Below are 22849 nucleotides of genomic sequence, written 5' to 3' on the forward strand. Positions count from 1 at the left end.
AACTCTCCCCCATCTCTAGGTATTTAATTCCCTAAACGGAGGCCATGTGACATTGTATCCAAGTTTACAGGAATCCACTGCTCAGGCAAAATACTATCTCTTTTTATTTGTACAGTTTTCTTGCTCAGTCATTCCATAAGAAAGAGGTATACAAAGACCTAGACACCAAATTCCAACTACATATACATTTAAAAATGGCCATGTACTATTTTTCTTATAAATGTCAATAAGCATGTAAAAATAACTATAGATAAGCATAGAATACTAAATATCGATTTATCAGAAAATCAACCCCAAATGGTTCACTTGCATTTTCTAAAACGATTCAAGACACTTCAGAAAATTAGAGGGATTTCAAAATAATTGATTACATGCTACTCAAAAGCAGAGTAGATTTTTTCCCCCCTAGTATCTGTCCATGCCTAGCCTAATGCCCAGCATATGATAGGTTTGCATGTTTACTGAATGAGTTATGATGACCCACAGAACCCAATGATAATTCATGGGTGCTCTACCATAACCACATAGTGGAAAGAGCACTAAGGAAAAAATATTTGTTATCTCTACTCCTTCTTAGCAGATTGATCTTGGGTAGATCACCCAATTATTTCACTGGCCTCAATTTCCTCACGTGTTAAACAAAAGACTGGATTAATAGGTGATCTGGTGGTTTCTCACATTCTAGGAACAAGTGTGTTTTACTGGCATTTACCCTAATTTTTCAATGATAAATCTTGTATAACTAAGTTTAATATTACTTTTTATGCTAGTGAGAGTAGGGAAAAAGTATATGGAGTCTTTCTCTACCTCACTACCTCCTTGGGGAACAATGAAGATGAGGAAGAGTTTTAGAAAGGTCATTAGCTGATAAATCTGCTTTGCAGGAGTTTGCAATGCTACATGGTAATATACCTCTGGGTTAGTTCCCAGATACATCAGATTCAGACTTGCAATAAAGTTTTTCTTTTTCTTTTTTATGGTAATCATGGCTCATTTTCTCTATTCCCATCCATCAATTAGAGTAACTTTGTTAAATATATGGCAAAGCTTTTTTTTTTTTTTTTAAGGACATGCATTCACATATGCCAGTAAATTAATACCAGGAAGAATAAGAGTGAAATTGTTTCTAAAATGGGGGTCCTCTTTGAAGAGTGTGGTCCAATAAATTCCTAGGGAGTAAGAATTACCTACAACAGCCTTATGTCACTAGTATTTAAGTCAGCATTGAATCCAGATGGAGGAGGGGCATACCATTCAAAAAGTTGTTGGTTATCATGTGAAAGTTCCTTTAGAGATCAGATTCCAGCACACATAAATGTCATTTTCTACCGCTGTTTATTGCATAAGGTCATTACTCTAAGACAGTGGTTCTCAACCTTTCTCATGCCGCGACCCTTTAATACAGTTCCTCATGTTGTGGTGACCCCTAACCATAAAATCATTTTTGTTGCTACTTCATAACTGTAATTTTGCTACTGTTATGAATCGTAATGTAAATATCTGTGTTTTCCGATGGTCTTAGGCGACCCTGCTAGCGGTTCTCAACTTGTGGGTCGTGACCCACAAGATGAGAACCGCTGCTGTAGAGCCTAAGACCATCGGAAAACACAGATATTTACATTGAGAACCACTGCTCTAAGGCGACACTGCCCAGCACTAATGGAAACAAAACTTATATGTGTTTTTGCTGTTATTTTTGCTTTTATCTGTTCAGATCTACTCTTTGATTGGACGGGGTTTGACTTGGCCCCTACCCAAGGATATTCTTAGTCCTTTTCCATTTGTTCAGAGTGCTTCGAAACTTTAGTTTGTCTCCCTTTCTCCCAATTCCCTTCACTTTACTGGATTCTCTAAATTTAAAGGCTCAACATTTATTCCAGCACCCCCCAAGTCATCTTTACTAGTATATTGGTTATAACAGATAACATTTATAACAGAAATGAAACAAAGAGGCAGAGAGAAGTTGCAAATGAAAGTTCTGGTCTCCTGCTCACTGTGTGCAATAGGCTGGCTTTGCTCTTTGTTGTTCATATCTACCTCTCCATCTATATTTATCTATATAACTAACATTTTCTTTAACTATTTCTGCAAAGTTAGTGTTGAGTAAAAAATACACAGTGTGTTTATCCCAGCACCAGCTTATCCGGTATACAAGTCCAACTAGTGGTTTAAACGAGACAGAATGGGACCACCTATGTCCACAAAATAACTGGGGTAACACCCCCCCCCCCCCAACCCCTACCTTCACCACTTGCTCTGAATAAGTACCTTAAGGCGTATGCCTGTTTGTGCCCTTCCCAACCATCTGGATGATGTTGCCAGAGGGGAGATTTTAGACCCATTTCTAAAAATGCCTTGCTGGTAGTTAATGGCCAAGAGTGAGCTCCTCCTGAGGGAGGCAGAGGAGGAGAAAGGCTTGGGCACGGTCAGCCTGCTGAGGACTGATCTGCTCCCCTGGAATCCTAGGCTCCCTTCCTCCCCATGTCCTTCCTTTCCGTTTTCTCCTCTCCTACCCCCTCCTTTTCCCCTTCCCCGGATTAGCTGCTCTGAGAAACAAAGAACGCGGGCTCTCCAGGCATCAGCGCCCAAGCCCCGCGCTGCAAGCAGCCTCCGGTGGGGGAAACCTGGGCTCCCCCGCGGCGCGTCCCCTCCCGACCGCCCCCGCCTCCCGCGCGCGCCCGCTCGCGCCCTCCCCGCTCGCCTCGCGTCCTCCCCCACCTTCGCGGCGCTGGGAGGAAGGCGCCGGGCTCAAGATGGCTTTAGTCGGGCTCTGCGCCCTGCTCGCCTGCTGCTGGGGGCCGGCGGCGGTGCTGGCCATGGCAGTGGGCGACGCGGATCCCTCCAAGGAACTGGAGTGCAAGCTCAAAAGCATCACGGTGTCGGCGCTGCCCTTCCTGCGCGAGAACGACCTGAGCATCATGCACAGCCCCTCGGCCTCCGAGCCCAAGCTCCTCTTCTCGGTGCGCAACGACTTCCCGGGAGAAATGGTCGTGGTGGACGACCTGGAGAACACGGAGCTGCCCTACTTCGTGCTGGGTGAGTCCCGGGAACGTCGTGGCGGCCCGAGGCGCTGGCCGGGCACCCCCACCCCCCACATTGGCTCGCTCTACCCACCCACAGGCCGGCGACCTCCCCTCCCCCACCCTCACCTCGCTGGATCCTCCCCCTACCAGGCGTTCTCCACACCCACTTGCAGGTTAGCGCCTCAGTGCACCTGGCTTCTTCCCACATCCTACCTGGACACTGGGCCCTCAACCTCCCTCAGCTGCCCTGACTCAAAGGAACAGGTTGCTAGTCTCTCAGAAACCTCTCCCAGCCCTGACCTCCCAGCTCTCGTTCAGGAGCACATGGACAGCACCTGTGTGCTGCTACCAGCACAGCCTTTCTCCGGACTCCCTGGCCACATGCTCAGTCCTTCCCTTCACACCCCTTGGATACCCTCTCCACCCGCAGCATTTCCTGGGAGAGTAGGAGACAGACATCCCTTTGTCACCTTGCCAGGCATGTGCAGGCCACATTGCATTGGCTGGATCTCTGGTCTTCACTTATTGAGAGCTCCTTTTCTGTCACCAGGTACTGACTGACACTCTCTCTGGCCTTTCTTCAGAACACTCAAGTTTCCCATACCCCTGGTGTCCATCCTGGCACGTCCTACCTTCATACCTACATATATATAACAGCCATGTCCACATCTCCATGCCACCTCACAAGTCCATGGATAAAGAAGTCATCCAGCTGAACTCCATTGATACTGGCATCCTCTTTGTTCTCCAGGACATCTTAGATAGGCCTCGGCATTCCTGCACACCTGCCTCCCTGGGCAAGAGGCTTTTCCTTCCTTCCTTTGCTTGCTTGTCTGTTTACATATCTCTCCTGGTATGTAATTTTCTTAAGCCACGAAACTCATTCAGGTACTGGAAACTCTACCTCACTTCTAATCCCCAAACCCCTTTCCACTTCCAAGTTGAAAAGGTACCTTGCAGCACCTTTGCAGAGGTTCCTGTGACTTCGTTTAACCAAAATTTCCTTCAGTTTTCCATGCACACACGTAGCTCTCACCCTGCGCACGTGTAACTCTCTACTATGCAATCCATTTCTTTAGTGATGGTGTAAGTCATGTTTCTTTTGCCCAGGAGAGAATTCAGAGATAACCACAAGTGAGTCTCTAGATTCAAGAACAAATAATGCAAATGTCTAGGAGACTGTTTTAGCTACTTAATGCCCTACCAACTAGGGCTCACTTTGCAGGGACATGGCCTCCTAATGGCCACATGTAGGTTAGAGTTACACGTGGAATGTTATTCAACATCTTCTCATGCTCTTTCTTCACAAGAGATATCTTCACACTGAACACATCAAGAAGTGGGTGAGTAAACCTTCACTTCACACCCCTGTGGAAAAGCTATTTCTGAAATTGCCTGGCCTTTGAAAAGTTAGTTTACAGTTCCTGGAGTGCTGCTCAGGCAACCCCATTAAGAACACCTACGCTCTTGATGGCATTATTTATTTTTGCATTAAAAATGTACTTGTAACATAATGAGAACTAGGGAGTGACTGGGAATAATGGAGACATTGTGGATATGCTGCTCATTACAGTGTGCAATTGCTGGTTATTCAGTGGATGTAAATTTCATGCTAAAGTCCTGCTGATATGCAAGTACAATCTGTTCATCATAGTACATAAGAATGAGTATAGGGAGTTATGTGTTTCTAAAGAGCCTGTTTTTTTGGCTTCACATGCAGTGTTTACTGTACTGAAAAGGGACATGAGTGGTACATGAAAAAAAGGGAGATTAGCAAATATTCAAAATTCCACTTCCTTTTTTTGCAGAATCCCAAACCTAAGGCCTAAAGCCATGATGTGCCTATTAGGATCCAGTGTTCACAGCAAAAGCCCAGATGTTAAAGAATGGGTTTCCTGCACCTCTGTGCAAAGCTGCCCACTGCAGCACCCTGCTGGAGTTGCTATGGTAACCTCTTGCAACTTGGCATTTATACACAGGAACAGGCGCTCTCTCTCTTACTTTTGAGCCAGATGCACTTACTAAATGCATTGATTGTCCGCCACCCTCCCAGCCAATGGGGTGTGTTAGAACCAGAGATGAGCTGGTACCTGTTCCTTCTGGCCCAGTATTCCCAGGGGAGTTGGAGTGAATCAGCTTGAGTGGTGGGACAAAGCTGGGCAGAAAGGGAGAGGAATCCAAATTCATGGAATGTAGACTCAGGTGTAGTTGCTTTTGAAGTTAACTTTTGTGGTCCTGGGTCCTACCACTTGTAGCCAATAGTAAAGTCTGCGGTAACTTAGATTTTGAGCCTTCCTTACTCGTATCTCTGGAAAATAGTTTGCTTTTATCCCCTGGAAAAAATCTGAATTCGTCAATCCTGGGAATTTATTGAGCATCTACTTGCTTGGGCATTATTAAGACATAGAAGTTAAAAAACGAAAAGATTCCCACCCTCAGGTGTTCTCTAGTCAGTGAAAACACAAACTGAGATGCTGTAAGAGCTGCAAGTAAAAACACCTGATTGTGTGGCATAGGAAGGTTGAGGAAGGAGATACTTGCATGATTAGATCAGACACCATGAAGACATGAGCTTGACTAGGGCCCTTGACCAAAATCAGATCCTTTGGCTTCCTTTCATCTCCAGGATCAAGTTCTGCCACTTCAGTGAGGCAGACAAGGGTCTTCCAGCTGCAACCAGCTTCTCCAGCCTTATTCCTGCAAGCCAGCTATGGCCTTTCAGGACTCTCTCAAGACTTTGCACATGCTGTTCCTTCTGCCCAGAATGCTTTCCCTGCCGTCTCCACTTGGCAGTCAGTCATCCATTCTTCTAAACCTGCACCCATGTCACATCTCTACAAAGCCTTCCCTACCCTCCAAAGCAGTCTTTGTCCACTTCTGTGCTCTCTTCATGGACTGAAAAACACAGATGATCGGAATTAAAGGTAGATTTGATTTGGCTTGGCCTGGGATAAGGTGAAGCCATTTGACATCATGGCAAACAGCTGAGTAAACGATGGTGGTGGGAGTGAAGGTGGGAATGGCGTGTGTATGGAGGGGATGGAGATCAGCCTGTGGTAGGAGAGCGGGGAGGATGGCACCTGGCTCTGTGGAGTGGGGCGTGGTTCTCCACTTAGAACCAGGCAGGGAGGCTGATGACACAGAATGCAGTGCAGCCGACTCCCAGCAGCCATTGCGGCATCACGGTCGCCATCTTTCTTGTTGGATAATCCAGAGGGGGCAGCGGAAGGGGTGGCGGAGTCTCCTGTTGTTGGAGGTAAGGTTTGAGAATTGGTTCTTGGGGCATATGCGACATTCAGTTGTGCTTTGTTTGGTTACATAGTTTTAAAGTGTTTGGAATTTGAATGTTTTCAGTCGAGGCCTGCCGTTCTTCTCACAAATACTGATTGCACCGTGACCGAGCCTCCTCTTTGCGGCACTTAACCTGCCGGCCAGTCTAAGCGAGGTAATCTACACCTCTGTTTCAGCAGTGTTGTGAAACTCCCTACAACATCATAAAAGAACTGTAACTTCGCGTTTAAGGTATTTAGATACGTGAGCCCTCTGCCCCTCTCAGGAGAGTGTAAAAAGTTTGTCAAGGTTAGGCAATGAAAATTTCCGCCGTCAACCTTAGTTTTGTATCTCGGCTTTCAAAACAGCGCTCATTCCCGTGTTGGAGCCACGTTTGATTTGAAGACCACTGGCTAACCTGCGGGGTGGCTTCCACACGCGAGTGTGATTTCCTGTGCTGGGACAGGACGTAACTCACCCGTCTTCTTACCGCTCAAAAGGGATGCGCCTCAGCCTCAGCCCCAACTACCGAGTTTGCGCATGCGTGAAGCTTAGCGGCGGGGGTGGGGGTGGGGGGGGATGGGGGGGAAGTTTTCTCTCTGGCCTTGGAGTTCAGCCTCAGCTGTCAGGGTTTTGATTGAAGAAGGTCCTCCTGAAGATATAGCAGCCAGCCCTCAGAGCTGTAGTGCGTTCCCACAAGGAAGGTGCTGTTGAAAGCGTCTGGAACAGTCCAGTGTGGTGGTTAAAAGGCTTTGAAGACAGATCCGGTGTCAACTCCTGGCTTTTCCACGTATTCCAGTGGAGGAGAAAAGGAAGGATTCGAGAAGTTGAGTAACTTAGGGGCACATAGCTAACAGGTGATGGATCCATCACTCAAACTCAGGTCAGTTCGCATTTAAGGCTTTCAATCAGTTACTGTTTGACATGCCTTAATTGGATAGAAGGAGTCCTGGCAATGGTTAGAACAGGGAACACACACTCACCTCATTTGGATAAAGGAGTCCTTTTGAATATCCTTGCCCACGGAGTGATTTCTCACACAAACCTTAATGCAGCACAGGGTGAGCTTCGTCGAGAAATATTTACCTAAGTTAGTCTACTTCCCTGTGCAGAATAGGGGAGTTCTTATTTTATTTGCAGTTTCCACGTTTGGGTAGCCATGTTCCATGGTGTGTTAGCACCCGCAGTTGTGATATGTGGGTGAAGTCGACGTGTCCAGTGCTCTTCTTAGAAGGGCCCCATGGAAATGCAAACTGGGAACCCAGGGAGGATGCTCCACTGTCAAATGGAGTCATCCAGAAGTTGCTATACTTCTAGCTCCCTTCACAAAGCACTGACCTTGGAATTCCATGGCCTTGTGCTTGGGACCCACAGTCAGAGGCCAGTGCAGTTGCAGAGGAGCAATACTGGGCTTTCCGATTGGCTTTGAATGTAATATCAGAGTTTTACTTAGTGGTGAGCTTTAGCTTAACAGGAAGCATCCCTAACATTCCTTTTCACGCATGTCTCCATTTGAAAAGAAACTTTACAGTTTGTTTGTTTTCCCTCCTTTGTTCTCAGCTACAGTGAGCTGCCTAGAATCTATATACTGGTAAACAAATTTGAATAGAGTGCCAGCCCATCCAAGACATGGGAGGATGAATGGTAGCAATCTTCAGTGAGGGTCTGCAGAACTTAAAATCACTCATGCCAGCAGAATGCACTAATTCATAGTGTTAATATTTTACGGTTTCTCTACAGAAATGTAGATTTTTTACATCAAAGGAATTTTGAATGAGGGAGTGATGAATTTTACAACAATTCAGATGCTCTTCTGGATATACTGATATGGCTTAAATTCAAGTCATTGGAGTTTTTCAAGGAAAAATGAAATACAAGCTTAATTTCTTTATTCATCTTTGGAGGGAAGATTAAGGGCCTGTTTTATAGAGTTTATATCTTCCTTCCTCCCTACCTCTTCGTTTTCCTCCCTCTCTTCCTCCCTCTCTTTTCCTTTCTTCCTCTATCCTCCTTTCTTCCTTCCCTTCTTTTTAGGAATGTAATTAAACCAATCTTAGATTAAGGCCAGTTCACAAGAACAAAACTTGGCACCATTTCAGCAGGAAAATGCCAAGTCTTTATTTCTTCCCCTTTACATCAAGTTCAAATATATGCGCACAGATGACAGAAAAATCACTATTTTGAGGTTTAATCTTCCAGGACAAGTTAAGGCTTATGGTAATTTCTCATGTACCACAATTCAGCATCTATCACCCTATTTTTATTACAAATATGGAATAGTCATTTTATTTTCTAATCACATACAGTTTAAAACTGTGAGAAAAAAACGAAGTGCCTCTATTGATCCCTAGGTTCCCAAAGAACGAAATTTGGAAAAAGTAAATTGTTGCCAATGGTGATCTAAATTGACATGACAACTTTTGTAAACAATTTGGCATTGTAAATAAAGTTGAAAACGTGCATACCTTATAACTCAGCAATTCCACTTCTAGGTGTTTATTGTGCTGGAATTCTTACATGTGTACACAAGAATATTTGTAGCAACATTGTTGGTCACAGCAAAACCTGGAAACAACCTAATGTCCATTAACAGGAATCTGGACATGTACATGGTGTTACTGTCATCCAATGAAACATCATTCAGCCATGAAAATAAATGAGCTGTAGGCACATATACCAACATGGATACATCTCACACTCTGTCATGGTAAATGAGGATAAGCTACTAGCTGAAAAATACATACAGTACAATTTCATTTATATAAAATTCAAAACAAGATATTGTTCAAGGACATCCAAACGTGGCAAAGTTTTTATGAAAAGGAAGCAAGAAATGCCAAATAAAGGATGGTGTTATGTGTGGTGGAAATGAAAGATGATGTGAAGGGAGGGAAAGAAGGACTTCAAACATTCTGGCAGTTATTTGGTTTTGCTTTTTATTTTTATTTTTTTAAAATAAATCTTTATTGTTCAGATTATTACAGGTGTTCCTCTTTTTTTCCCCCCATAGCTCCCCTCCACATGATTCCCCACCCCACCCCATGCCCTTACCCCCCGCCACTGTCTTCATCCATAGGTGTAAGGTTTTTGTCCAGTCTCTTCCCGCACCCCTCATACCCCCTTCCCCCTGAGAATTGTCAGTCCACTCCCTTTCTATGTCCCTGATTCTATTATATTCACCAGTCCATTCTGTTATTCAGATTTTTTATTCACTTGATTTTTAGATTCACTTGTTGGAAGGTATGTATTTGATGTCATTTTGTTGTTCATAATTTTAATCTTTACCTTTTTATTCTTCTTCCTCTTTTTAAAGAATACCCTTCAGCATTTCATGTAATCCTGGTTTGGTGGTGATGAACTCCTTTAGCTTTTTCTTGTCTGTGAAGCTCTTTATCTGACCTTCAACTCTGAATGATAGCTTTGCTGGGTAGAGTAATCTTGGTTATAGGTTCTTGCTGTTCATCACTTTGAATATTTCTTGCCACTCCCTTCTGGCCTGCATAGTTTCTGTTGAGAAATCAGCTGACAGTCGTATGGGTACTCCCTTGTAGGTAACTAACCGTTTTTCTCTTGCTGCTTTCAAGATTCTCTCTTTGTCTTTTGCCCTTGGCATTTTAATTATGATGTGTCTTGGTGTGGTCCTCTTTGGATTCCTCTTGTTTGGGGTTCTCTGCGCTTCCTGGACTTTTAAGTCTATTTCTTTCACCAGGTAGGGAAAGTTTTCTGTCATTATTTCTTCTAATAGGTTTTCAATATTTTGCTCTCTCTCTTCTTCTGGCACCCAAAAAATTCGGATGTTGGTACGCTTAAAGTTGTCCCTGAGGCTCCTTACATTATCTTCATATTTTTGGATTCTTTTTTCTTTTTGTTTTTCTGGTTGGGTGTTTTTTGTTTTCTCATATTTCAGATCTTTGGTTTGATTCTTGGGGTACGTTGATCTACAGTTGAGTTTCTGTATATTCTTTATTTTAGACAGTGTATGCTTAATTTCTGACTGGTCCTTTTCCATTTTTTTGGCATTCTCATTAAGGTCCTTGAAGGTCTCACTAAGCTCTTCGGAGGTCTCATCAAGTTTCTCGGCGGTTTTTAGAAGATTCTTGAGTAACCTTATAAATGTGGTTCTGAACTCTATGTTGTCCAGTAGTTTGCTTTCCTCCATTTCTTTCATTCGTGACATGTTTTTTTGTCTCCGCATTTTGCTGCTTCCCTGTGTTGATGGAGTGGCTTTGTGTGGTAGGTGACCTATAGGGGCCAATAGCTCAACCTCCCCAATCACCTGAGGTGGACGCTCTTGGTACACCCCTTGTGGGCTGAGTGCAAAGTCTTGGTGTAGTTAAGCCTTGATTGCTGTCAGTACACTGGGAGGAATTGACTTCCAGGCCAATTGGCTGTGAGGACCCGCTGTATCTATAATGGAAGAACTGCTGCGCTGGAGACACGCTTATGGTGCAGGACTTGTTTCTGTGGGGCTTTGGTGCTCACTGAGTCTGCCTCTTGAATGTGTCACTTAATGGATGTGAGGAGTTGAAATCTGGTGTCTCACACTGACCACTAAGTACACTGGCTTCTGGATCTCCAATGGGGTGCAGGTCAGCTACTGTCTGAGGCCACCCAGCAGGAGCTACAGCGAGAACTACAGTTTTCTCCTTTTTGCTTAGGGTTTGGAGGTTTTGGAGCTGTCTGACCCGGGCTGCAAGTTTGCTAGGTTAAGCTGCAATAGGGCAGGCCATTCATATGCTGAAGCTGCTGCTTGGAGCTTGGGTGGGTTTGTAGATTGTGTGGGGCAGGGTCTCAGGGCGTCACTAGGCTAGGGCGTGGCAAACAGGGATGGCTGCCAGTTAGCTCTGCGTCTCTGACCGAGTCCCCGTGTCCAGCATCCCAGCGCAGTAAACAATTATTCCTGCGCGCAGCCCTGCAAGCAAGCCACCCTCACTTTCCGAACCAATGGCAGACAGTCCAGCTTCTCCCCGTAGGAGTTTGGGTCCCCCACGTCTCCCCAGAAACTGGTGTTGTGAGTAATTGGGAGCTTGTCTCCCTTCGGGTTGAAAAAAGCAGCGCTCCTAGTCGCCTGTTGCCAGCCCGATTCGTGCGCCTCCATACCTCAGCTTTTCAGCGCTTGTGCACGTCTCAATGCTCTTTTCTCTTTCCTTCTAGTTGTAGAACTTCCACTCAGCCAGCTTTCCTGTGGTTCTGGGTGATAGACGTTTTGTCTTTTAGTTGTAGTTTTAAAATTGTTGTGCGAGGCAGCAGTTTAGGTGTTTACCTATGCCACCATCTTGGATCCTCTCTCTGGTTTCGCTTTTTAAAAAAAAACACATTTATATAAGTTTCAGATTTACAGAAAAATTACAAAGATAGTACAGAGAGTTCCCATAGACCCCAAATCCAGTTTCTCCCTTTATAAACATTTTACATTTAGTATGATACATTTGTTACAATTAAATAACCAATATTGATATATTATGAATAATTAAGTCCATGCTTTATTCAGATTTCCTTAGTTTTTACCTGATATCCATTACATATATATATATATATATATATATATATATATATTGATTTCAGAGAGGGAGGAAGAGAGAGAGAGAGAGAGATAGAAAAATCAATGATGAGAGAGAATCATTGATCAGCTGCCTCCTGCAGGCCCGCTACTGGGTATCGAGCCTGCAACCCGGGCATGTGCCCCTGATCAGAATCGAACCCAGGACCCTTCATTCTGCAGGCCGACACTCTATCCACTGAGCCAAACCAGCTAGGGCTACCTGATATCCTTTTTTGTTTTTGTTCCGAAATCCCATCTAGTATACCACATTAGTTGGTCATCACCTCTCCTTAGAGGTGACTTGCCTGTGAAGGTTTCTCAGGCTTGATTTAATGACCTTGACAGTTTTGAGGAGTCCTGGTCAGGTATTAAAGTCACTCCTTCCCCCTTTGTCCACACTGTACTTTTTGAAGGACATTATTATGTGTAGTCCATTCCAAAGGACTGGTGAGTTAAGGCCTACCTCTTTAAAAAAGTATCTACATAACTTATATTGAATTATTCTACATGAGAGAATTGTCTTTTATCTCCCATTAATCTATACTAATAAAAGTATAATATGCTAATTAGACCGGACAGCAAACGACCTTCCGATGTCCTTCCTGACAAAGCCACAGTGGTGGAGGCCGAGGCAGAGGCAGTTAGGGGTGATCAGGCAGGCAGTGGAGCAGTTAGGGGCTATCAGGCCAGCAGGGGAGCAGTTAGGGGGCAATCAGGCAGGCAGGTGAGTGGTTAGGAGCCAGTGGTCCCGGATTGTGAGAGCGATGTCTAAACCGACACTCGGACATCCCCCGAGCCATTTATTTTCATGTAAATTTTCAAAGAAATTTGTCTAGTTCTAAAAAAAAAAAAAAAGTCAACAAACAAGCAAAAATAAAAAAAAAGAATAACAAAAACTGGTGGTATTTTATTCAAATCCTGTTAAAATTTTAAATTAAGGCATAATTTAATTCTTATGATATTTAGTTTTTCTGTTTAAGAAGCTAGTTGAAGTCTTTTAGTCTGCCTTTTAGTAGAGTTTTAAAGGAATGTATTTTTTTCTCATGCAGTGCTTGTATTATTTATTGTTAGATTTAATTTTAGGTATTTTTTTGTGATATTGTAAAAGGAGTATATTCTTTTTATAGATATATTCTAAATGATTACAATTTGTGTATATGAAAGTTGTTGATGTTTGTGTCTTAATTTTCAAACCCGCTGCCTACTGAGTTCTTTAGCTCTCAGTATGCTTCAGTTGGTGCTCTTGGATATTTTAGTTATGCAGACATATCATATGCAAATACTGATCATTTTATATCTTCCTCTCAAGTGTTTATACTTCTAATTTTATTCTCTTGCCTAATTGCACTGGTAGTAACTCCAGTACCATGTCAAATATGGATGTGATAACGTGGGTTATTGTATTTTCCTGACTTTAATGGTAACAAACCTGCTGTCTTGATATTACAATAATGGAGTTTGGGTTAAAAGAGATAAAAAATATAATGTTAAATAAGGATTTAGTGTTCTTTATTACCAACAATTATTTTTTAATTAAAATAGTTTTCAGTATTTATAATCATATTTAGATTTCTTAAAAGGATGACTTGCATATTTTCTAGTATTGAACTTTGCATTCCTGAAACAGCCCTCACTAGGTAAATGATGAATTATTTCTGTAATATGCTGTTGGATTCTGTTTTATTATTAATGATATTTTGCATCAATATTTCTATGTGAAGTAGCCTTATTTTGTGTGTGTGTATGTGTGTGTATGTATCTGTGTGTGTATCTGTGTGTGTATCTTTGTCAGGATTTGGTATTAATTTTACATTTACTTCCTAAAAATAATTTTAAAGTTTTCCTTCTTTGTTTGCTCTAGATAATTAAAATAGCATTGAAATTACCTACAGTCTGTAATCTTAGCCACTGCACTACCCACTTTGGTGAATGGAATGGCTGAATTCAGAACTAATTCCTTAATAAGTAATGAGCTACTAAATCAGACAGGATCATAAGAAATTCTTTCCAGAGAAAATCGTCTACATTGAGATTTAAAGGATAATGGGATTTAGTTGGGTAAACATGGGGGTTCTGAGTTTTGGGGATAAATTATGAGCTTTAGCCCCGTTGTCGGCAAACTGTGGCTCGCGAGCCACATGCGGCTCTTTGGCTCCTTGAGTGTGGCTCTTCCACAAAATACCACGGCCTGGGCGAGTCTATTTTGAAGAAGTGGCGTTAGAAGAAGTTTAAGTTTAAAAAATTTGGCTCTCAAAAGAAATTTCAATCGTTGTACTGTTGATATTTGGCTCTGTTGACTCATGAGTTTGCCAACCACTGCTCTAGCCTAAGGAAGCAGGGAGTAGAAGGCATAAAAACCAAAATGTGTGAAAGGTTGCGAGAAATAGTCAAGCATTTACACTTTGCTTAAGACCTTGTCTCATACTTCACCTTAAAAATAGAAACTAGCAGACATAATTTGTACACACCCTCAACTTCCAAACTGGTAGACCTACCTCCACATTCATTCTTACCTTTTCATCTCCAACTGCCAATCCTATCTAATCCTATCTAATAAAAGAGTAATATGCAAATTAACCACCACTCTGCTACACCCACCAGCCACGCCCACCAGCCACGCCCACCAGCCAATCAGGAGGGAATATGCAAATAAACCCAACCAAGATGGCTACCGCCACAGAAAGCAGGAAGGAGGCTTGGGTTTCCCCAGCGATGGAGGAAGCCAAGCTTTCCACCTGCCCTTGCCGGCCCAGGCCTCCACTCAAGGCTACAAAGTTTCAATGATAGAAGATACAGAAATCCCCAAACAGAAATGGCGGCAGCCACGGAGCTGGAAAGAGCAGGAGGCTAGGGTTGCCCGCGGCAATGGAGGAAGCCAAGCTTCTGCAGCCCTGGCTGGCCCAGGCATCCGCTTAAGGCTACAAAGTTTCAATTATAGAAGATACATAAATCCCAAGAGAAATGGCTGCGGCCACAGAGCAAGCAGAAGGCTTGGCTCCGCTCCAGGCTACAAGGTTTCAATTGTAGAAGATAAATAAACCTCAGATACCAGGGCCTCCACTTGGGTCACCAGGGGGCGTTCCCAGCCTGCAAACCACCACAGGCCCCTCGCCCAGGCCACCCCACGCCCCAAGGGAACCCCCACCCTGATCCGGGATACCCTTCAGGGCAAACCAGCCGGCCCCCACCTGTGCACCAGGCCTCTATCCTATCTAATGAAAGAGTAATATGCAGATTGACCATCACTCCAACACACAAGATGGCTGCCCCAATGTGGTCAAAGATCCTGCCCCCATGTGAACACAAGATGGCCACCACAAGATGGCCTGCAGGGAAGGGCAGTTAGGGGTGACCCGGCTGGCAGAGGAGGGAAGTTGGGGGCGAGCAGGCCTGCAGGGAAAGGCAGTTGGGAGGGACCCAGGCCTGCAGGGGAGAGCAGTTGGGGGTGACCAGGCCTGCAGGGGAGGGCAGTTGGGGGGACCCAGGCCTGCAGGGGAGGGCAGTTAGGGGCAAACAGGCTGGCAGGGGATCAGTTAGGCATCAATCAGGCTGGTAGGGGAGTGGTTAGGGGGTGATCAGGCTGGCAGGCAGAAGCGGTTAGGGGAAATCAGGAAGGCAGGCAGGCGAGCAGTTGGGAGCCAGCAGTCCTGGATTGTGATAGGGATGTCCGACTGCATCGGGCCTAAACGGGCAGTCGGACATCCCTGGAGTGGTCCCAGATTGGAGAGGGTGCAGGCTGGGCTGAGGGACACCCCCCCCCCCCGTGCACGAATTTCGTGCACCGGGCCTCTAGTATTTTATAAAATTCAATAATACTATATTCAAAATAGTATTATTTCAACATACAATCAATATGTAATTATTAATGAGACATTTTAAATTCTTTTTGTTTTGTCTTCTAAATCTAGGGTGTATTTTATATCTATAGTGCATCTCAGTTGACTAGCCACATTTCAAGTGTTCAGTAGCCACATGTGGCTGCTGGCTACTGTACTGGCGAGCACAGATAGGTAATTGTAAAGAAACTTACCAGTTTGATTCCTGGTTGGGGCACATGCTTGGGTTGTGGGCTCAATCCCCAGTAGGGGGCATGCAGGAGGCAGCTGATTGATGTTTCTCTCCCACTCCTTCTCCCTCTCTCTCTAAAATCATTAAAAATATATTTTAAAAAGGAACTTCCCAGTGCCTTGAAACTACAACTAATACTCAAACAGTGTAAAATCACTTGTGGCAACTTGCCTAATTTTCTGAAGCCAAGTTCATTGCCTTATAGAGAGGAGGTACTCAAAGTTTATTTTTCTAATTGCGTTATTTTTGTTTGCTCAATTCAATGTCTATACTTGCTTTATGTAGATACTAGAGGCCCCGTGCACGAAATTCGTGCACGGGGGAGGGGGTGGGTCCCCTCAGCCCAGCCTGCACCCTCTCCAATCCGGGACCCCTTGGGGGATGTCCAACTGCCGACATCCCTCTCACAATTCAGGACCGCTGGCTCCTAACTGGTCACTTGCCTGCCTGCCTGATCACCCCTAACTGGCCCCCCTGCCAGCCTGATCACCTCTAACCGCCTCTGCCTGCTGGCCTGATCGCCCCTAACTGCCCCCCTGCCAACCTGGTCACCCCCATATACCCCGCCCCCCTGCCAGCCTGGTTGCCCCTTACTGCCTCCCTCTGCTGGCCTGGTCGCCCCACGCAGCCTGCTGCTCAGTCATTTGGTCATCCCTCACTAACCCCCTCTGCTGGCCTGGTCGCCCCACGCAGCCTGCTGCTCAGTCATTTGGTCATCCCTCACTAACCCCCTCTGCTGGCCTGGTCGCCCCACGCAGCCTGCTGCTCAGTCATTTGGTAGTCCTTCACTAACCCCCCTGCCGACCTGGTTGCCCCACGCAGCCTGCTGCTCAGTCATTTGGTCATCCCTCACTAACCTCCCTGCCGGCCTTGTTGCCTCACTCAGCCTGTTTGGTCGTCCGTTTGGTTGTTTCGGATGTGATGGCCCCTGGCTCTTTATATATATAGATGGTCAAAATGCCTCATTGTAGCAATGACTCATTTTGATAGTCATGAAATAAAACATTCCATATATTTTATACTTTGTTTCTCAGAAATGAGAACTGTTTTAAGAATGTGTTTTTAGAAGATTTGCCAAAATTTTTCATCACACAGTAGAATTTTTTTCTTCTGCCAATACTATTTTAGTAGCTGCTAAGTACTGGTCATAATAGTAGGCTCTGAGGATGTTACCAAAAACAAAAAAATAAACAAGTCTGTCTTTACAGTATCAAGAATTCTTCCTCTTCTGGGGCCTCACTATATCTATCATTTCTCTCTTCTAGATCTTTACTTTTTCTTTACCCTTCTTTTTCCTAGACCTTTCCCTGCAGCCTATGGATATATATTCATGTTTCTCCTATCTTAAAAAGACTATTCACTTACCTGTGTGTACCCTCTTAACCAGTATCTTATCTCTCCCAGTGGCTTTTGACTTCTTGTCTGCTTCACTGCAATGAGGTTGCCTTTGACCCCCAATGTTAAGTCTAAGGAACACTTTTTAAAAAAAATATGTTTTTATTGATTTTAGAGAGAGGAAGGGAGAGGGAGGGAGAGTAAAACATCAGTGATGAGAGAGACTTGTTGATTGGCCGCCTCTTGCATGACCCCTACTGGGGATCAAGCCCACAACCCGGGCATGTGCCCTTGACCAGAATTGAACCCAGGACCCTTCAGTCCACAGTCCAATTCTCTATCCACTGAGCCAAACCGGTTAGGGCTCTAAGGAACACTCTTATTTCCTCATCTTAAAGGCACACTGTGGCATTTGCCACTGCTGACCTTCCTTGAAATTGTCTCTTCCTTTCCTTGGGTAATGCACAACCTCTTCAAAGTAAGAGGATACTTTGTAAAACTGAAAGAAATCAAATGTGGCTGGGCATAAAAATAGAAAGAGTCCTCCCCAAATCAGTGGGTGGCACCTTCAAAAGCCTCGTTATTTCATCTTGTGATACTGTATTGATGCATAGGACCTGCTGAAGAATGCTCAGGATTCCTAGTAAGGCATGGAAGGTACTCCAGGATGCAGTTCCTATTTCTGTAGCAATATCTCAAATTAACCTCATATTAGTTGGAACTTTTCCATTGCAAGTAAGAGAACACTTAACCATCTGATGTTCATGATAAAGGGGATTCACAGGCTCAGGTCAATTAAAGTGGTTGTCAGGCTTACTTGTATCAGAGCTCCAACTGTGTATCTCTGCAGTTCTCATGACTTTGGCCTCCTCTGTGTGTGACCTACATCTCTGTACCAAATATTGAGCCTCTAGTAAGCCTTGGGAAAACTACGGCCCGCGGGCCAGATTCGGCTGTTCTATCCGGTTCTCTTGCTCTCCCCTCCGCTCCTTTACTTTGAATTTATATTAGTTCACACAAACACTCCATCCATGCTTTTGTTCCGGCCCTCCGGTCCAGTTTAAGAACCCATTGTGGCCCTCGAGTCAAAAAGTTTGCCCACCCCTGCTCTAGTACTTGTCTTCTTAGTAATCTTAAATGACAAAATGGGAAGAACACATAAAACCTTTGTGCTACAAGCTGAAGAGTGATTGTTCGAGTTACCAGCTGAATTATCCGCTTTTGTCTTATAACCACAATTTTTGCTTGAAAAGAGTAAGTGAAAGAATAAGCAAACTATATTTATTCAGACTTGGGTATTTGGCCAATGTGTTCTTGAAAAGGAACATAGTGAGCTTGGAAAACAGTTGACAATATTTGTACCTAATGATAAAATCCAAGTTTTCAAGAGAAAAAAAAACGTGAATATTACAAAACTTGTAAATGCTACAGTGAGTTTGACAGCTTTCCTATACTTACAGATGTTTCTCATGAGACCAGTAAAGCTATTAATGAATGAGAGTTATTGAAATTATATAATGAAATGTGACATTTGGAACATCTGTGTTAATCCATGAGACAATATTTTCAAAATGACTAGTGCACGATATTTCAAAACCAGTAAAATAAAAAAAGGTACATTCAACCTTAGCTGGCTTGGCTCAGTGGATAGAGCATTGGCCTGCGGACTGAAGGGTCCCAGGTTCAATTCCATTCAAGGGCACATGCCCGGGTAGTGGGCTCGATCCCTGAATCAGTGATTCTCTCTCATCATTGATGTCTCTCTCTTCCTCTCCCTTCCTCTCTGAAGTCAATAAAAATATATTTGAAAAAAAAAAAAAGATACATTCAAATTTCAAATGGATAATGGATTTTAATGAAGAGTATACAAAATGTTCCTGTATGGTTTCTGTTTCCACATTGCCACTCCCATTTAAGAGAGTGCTACTTAATGAGTTTTGGTGTAGTATCAAAGAATATCCACACTTTTCTGAAATGGCTACTAAAATTCTCCTCTCTTGTAATGTTATCTCTGTGAGGCAGGATTTTCTTCATGGACTTCAGCCAAAATCTAGTCATTGCAGAAGCAGAGATGAGAATCTAGCTGTCATTCATTAAGCTGGATATTTGAGAGAGAGCTGTAAAAATATAAGATGGGTAACTCTTCTCATTAATTGTTTTATCATAAAAAGATTTTTTTCATAAAATATATGGTTCATGTGAATACATAGTGGATTTCTTACTATGGTTTTTAAATGAAATGAATTAAATATTTAAAGTATTTTTCAATCCTAGCCAGTTTGGCTCAGTGGATAGAGCGTTGGCCTGCAGACTCAAGGGTCCCAGGTTCAATTCTGGTCAAGGGCATGTACCTTGGTTGCAGGCACATACCCAGTAGGGGGTGTGCAGGAGGCAGCTGATCGATGTTTCTCTCTCATCGATGTTTCTAATTCTCTATCCCTCTCCCTCTCTCTCTGTAAAAAATTAATAAAATATATTTAAAAAAATATTTTTCAGTTCTGGCTTCAAATATGGTAAACATTAATAGATATAGCCCACATAACTAAAAGCTACTTGTGGTTCTCAATTTTTAAGAATGAAATGCCTTGCTGAGACCAAGAAGTTTGAGAAGCTCTGACCTAGGTTGCATGGCACCTCAGCCCCATGGGGCCTGACCCTATATTTCAGAAAGAATCAACTAACTTTCATGTGAATATTGCAACCCATGGTTTACATCTCTGTTACACTTCCAACAGAGTAACATTAGTTGGTATTACTGCCTTTTAAAAAAAATTATCTTTATTGTTGAAAATATTACAGACTTCCCTCTTTTTCCCTTCCTTGATCCCTTGCACCTTGACCCTTGACCCCGCAAGCTACAGTCTGTGTCCATGGGCTATACATATCCTATATGATAAATGCCTAATATGCTAAGTCTCCGGTTGTCCAGTTATCCATTCAACCAATCAAAGCATAATATGCTAATGATATGCTAAGGCCACTGAACCGCTTGCTATGACATGCACTGACCACCAGGGAGCAGACACTCCTACTGGTAGGTTAACTTGCTGCTGGGGTCTGGCCAATTGGGACTGAATGAGACGGGCCGGACATGCCCTGGAGCCCTCCCACAGCCCCTCCCCCTGGCCAGTCCCACCCTCGATCGGCCCCCAACACCCCAATCGGGGGCGGGCTGGTCAGCCAACTGCCCACAGCCACTCCCCCTGGCCAGCCCTGCCCCTCATGGACCCCCATCGGGGCAGGCGGGCTGGACCCCACCCATGCACGAATTCTTGCACTGGGCCTCTAGTATCCATATAAATTCTTTTGGTTAATCTCTCCCTACCCCCACCCTTCACCCCTGCCTTCTCTCTGATATTCCTCAGTTTCTTTCATGCTTCTAAGTCTCTGAATCTGTTTGGGTTCACCAGTTTATTTTATTCCTGCTTTTTTTCTAGCCCAGCGATTTTCAACCCTTTTCATCTCATGGCACACATAAACTAAATTCTTTGGTACACCAAAAAATACAGGGTGTCCCAAAAAATGTATACACACTTTGAATGACTATAAAGTCAGTGTTTATTAACATACTATTACAGTTCATTTTCAAAATTTAAAAGAATCTACAGAAATGAGTAATTTTTTTGTCAATGTCTGTTTTTAAACTGGTGACCTGACTGTTCTGGTCCAGGCACTGCTAATAACACGAAGCAATGGAATCACAAACATTAAGAATCATCTCATTTGGTATTTGTGTGCCTTCAATTCGTTGACTGTTGCCTATGAATAAACTTTATGTATACCCATAAAAAAAGTCTAGTGACCCTTATAGGTAAATTTTCTTTGTTCAAACTTAGTCTGGCTTCACCCATTATGTCAAATCAGTTAAACCTTAAAAGGAATAAAAATTAAATGAGTTATCAGCTGTTAAAGTGTGTATATATTTTTGGGGATACCCTATATATTACATTTTTTGCCAATTTGACAAAAATAGGTATAATTTTTATTTATTCACACTGGACAGCTATCGTGTTGTCTGTTGCCATTTTTTTATTTGACAGTCTAAGGGAAAAGAGGTCAGTGCTCCTGACTAAATAGGTATTGAATGTTTCAAAAATTCTTGTGGCACACCAGTTGAAAATTACTGTTCTAGTCAGTGACCCTCATGCTGGTGCATATCTGATAGCCAGTATTTGATGAATAAACAGAAAAAGAGAGGGAGGGAGGGGAGGAAGGGAGGGAGAGAAAGGAGAGAGGGAGGGAGGGAGGAAGGGAGGAAGGGAAGAATATTCTTGGTCTCCTCCTACTCTTGCTCTGTTTGTGTTAATGTGGTTCCTTTGGAGGTCAGAGCTTCACACACACACACACACACACACACACACACACACACACAGGCATACGCATGCACACATGCACAGGATAACATCTACCACTTAGATGTGCTGTATTTAGTCCCCGCCCCTTCAGCCATGTGAGGAATTTCTAGAAGTTAAGAAGGAAACGTCATTGATAAAGGATCTCTGACACCTGGCACCTAAAGGTGCTTATAGAGGTGCTTTTCTTTAGCCACTTTCTTCCAGATTTTGGATATGCAATAAGCCTGAAAGGCACACTGTTTTAGTTTCTTAAAGGTCACAAGGGACACTGATGGAAAGACTGTGACATTTAAAGCAACTTTGGCTTATTTCCCAGGTGTCTTGAGATTAAAAGCAAGGGGGATGTTATTGTTCTAGAGCCATTTGAAAGGGTTTGAGCTACTTTTAGACAGACTCTAAATCCAAGGCATTTTCACCTTCATTTACCACCAGAGGGACAGAACTAAAAGTTGATTTTTCTAAGGTTGCAGGTTAAAGGAATCGATTGAATACTCTGAGCTTCTCAAATCTTGGTCCTGGACTATGCAATTCTGGGCATTAGACACTTGGAGACTTAGAGATTTGAGGATTTAAGGCAGTTGTTCATAGCAGATCTTTCTGTGTCTCCCTAAAGTAAATAACATGTCTTCTCAGGGCTGGAGGTGTTGGGCTTAGAGACTGTGGCTTATACCAGATCCCACCCCTTATCCCAAGGGTTGGAGGTGAACATCATTGCATAGCTGCAACCCATTTGCAGCATACAAGTATGTTATAGCATACCTACTGGGAAATTATTTTCTGAAGTGTCTTTGTGGGAAGGAGCTGGAATCTCATCATACCCTGAATGGATTTCTCGAATGCAATGAGAGATCACTAATAACTTTTCTAAGCATCTGAAAACCTTGGCACCTCCAAACTGTATCAGATTGCCCCTAAACAATTGGGGTTGTTATCCACTGGGTTAAACCAGTTCAGAGATAATACCAAACCAGTGGGCTCTACTATCAGCTCTTGATTCTTTTTGGTCTCAGCCATATCTAGTCCAGTTATCGGGCATTAGAGAGCACATTCCAGAATTTCTCATGACCTCCTCAACTGTAAGTTATAGTCTATGGGAATATGTAATAACTATAATTTCCACAGGGACTTGATTCAGTTCTAGCAAAACCTAAAGGCAAAGAAACTTGATATTTCTTTTACCCATGAGTCCTTGTTAGATGTCAGCATTGCTCAATAAATGGTAACTTATTATTTTGAAATAATGTTAGGCTTACAGA

At 43.5% G+C, this 22849-nt stretch overlaps 1 protein-coding gene across 4 annotated transcripts in view; it reads left to right on the forward strand.

Moving 5' to 3' along the window:
* Nucleotides 1-2543: 2543 nt before the first annotated feature.
* Nucleotides 2544-22849, forward strand: part of ASTN1 (astrotactin 1) — a 289500-nt gene continuing 269194 nt past the window's right edge. For 3 of the 4 annotated variants that reach the window (XM_080647393.1, XM_080647392.1, XM_080647394.1), the window contains exon 1: nt 2694-3036. In XM_080647393.1, the coding sequence (XP_080503519.1) occupies nt 2754-3036 (283 nt within the window). In that variant the 5' untranslated portion in view covers nt 2694-2753. Of the gene's footprint in view, nt 3037-22849 lie in introns of all 4 variants that reach the window. The other variant, XM_080647395.1, reaches the window with a different exon arrangement.

Source organism: Plecotus auritus (assembly GCF_963455305.1).
Source record: "Plecotus auritus genome assembly, chromosome: 12".
NCBI classification, from domain to species: Eukaryota; Metazoa; Chordata; class Mammalia; order Chiroptera; family Vespertilionidae; genus Plecotus; species Plecotus auritus.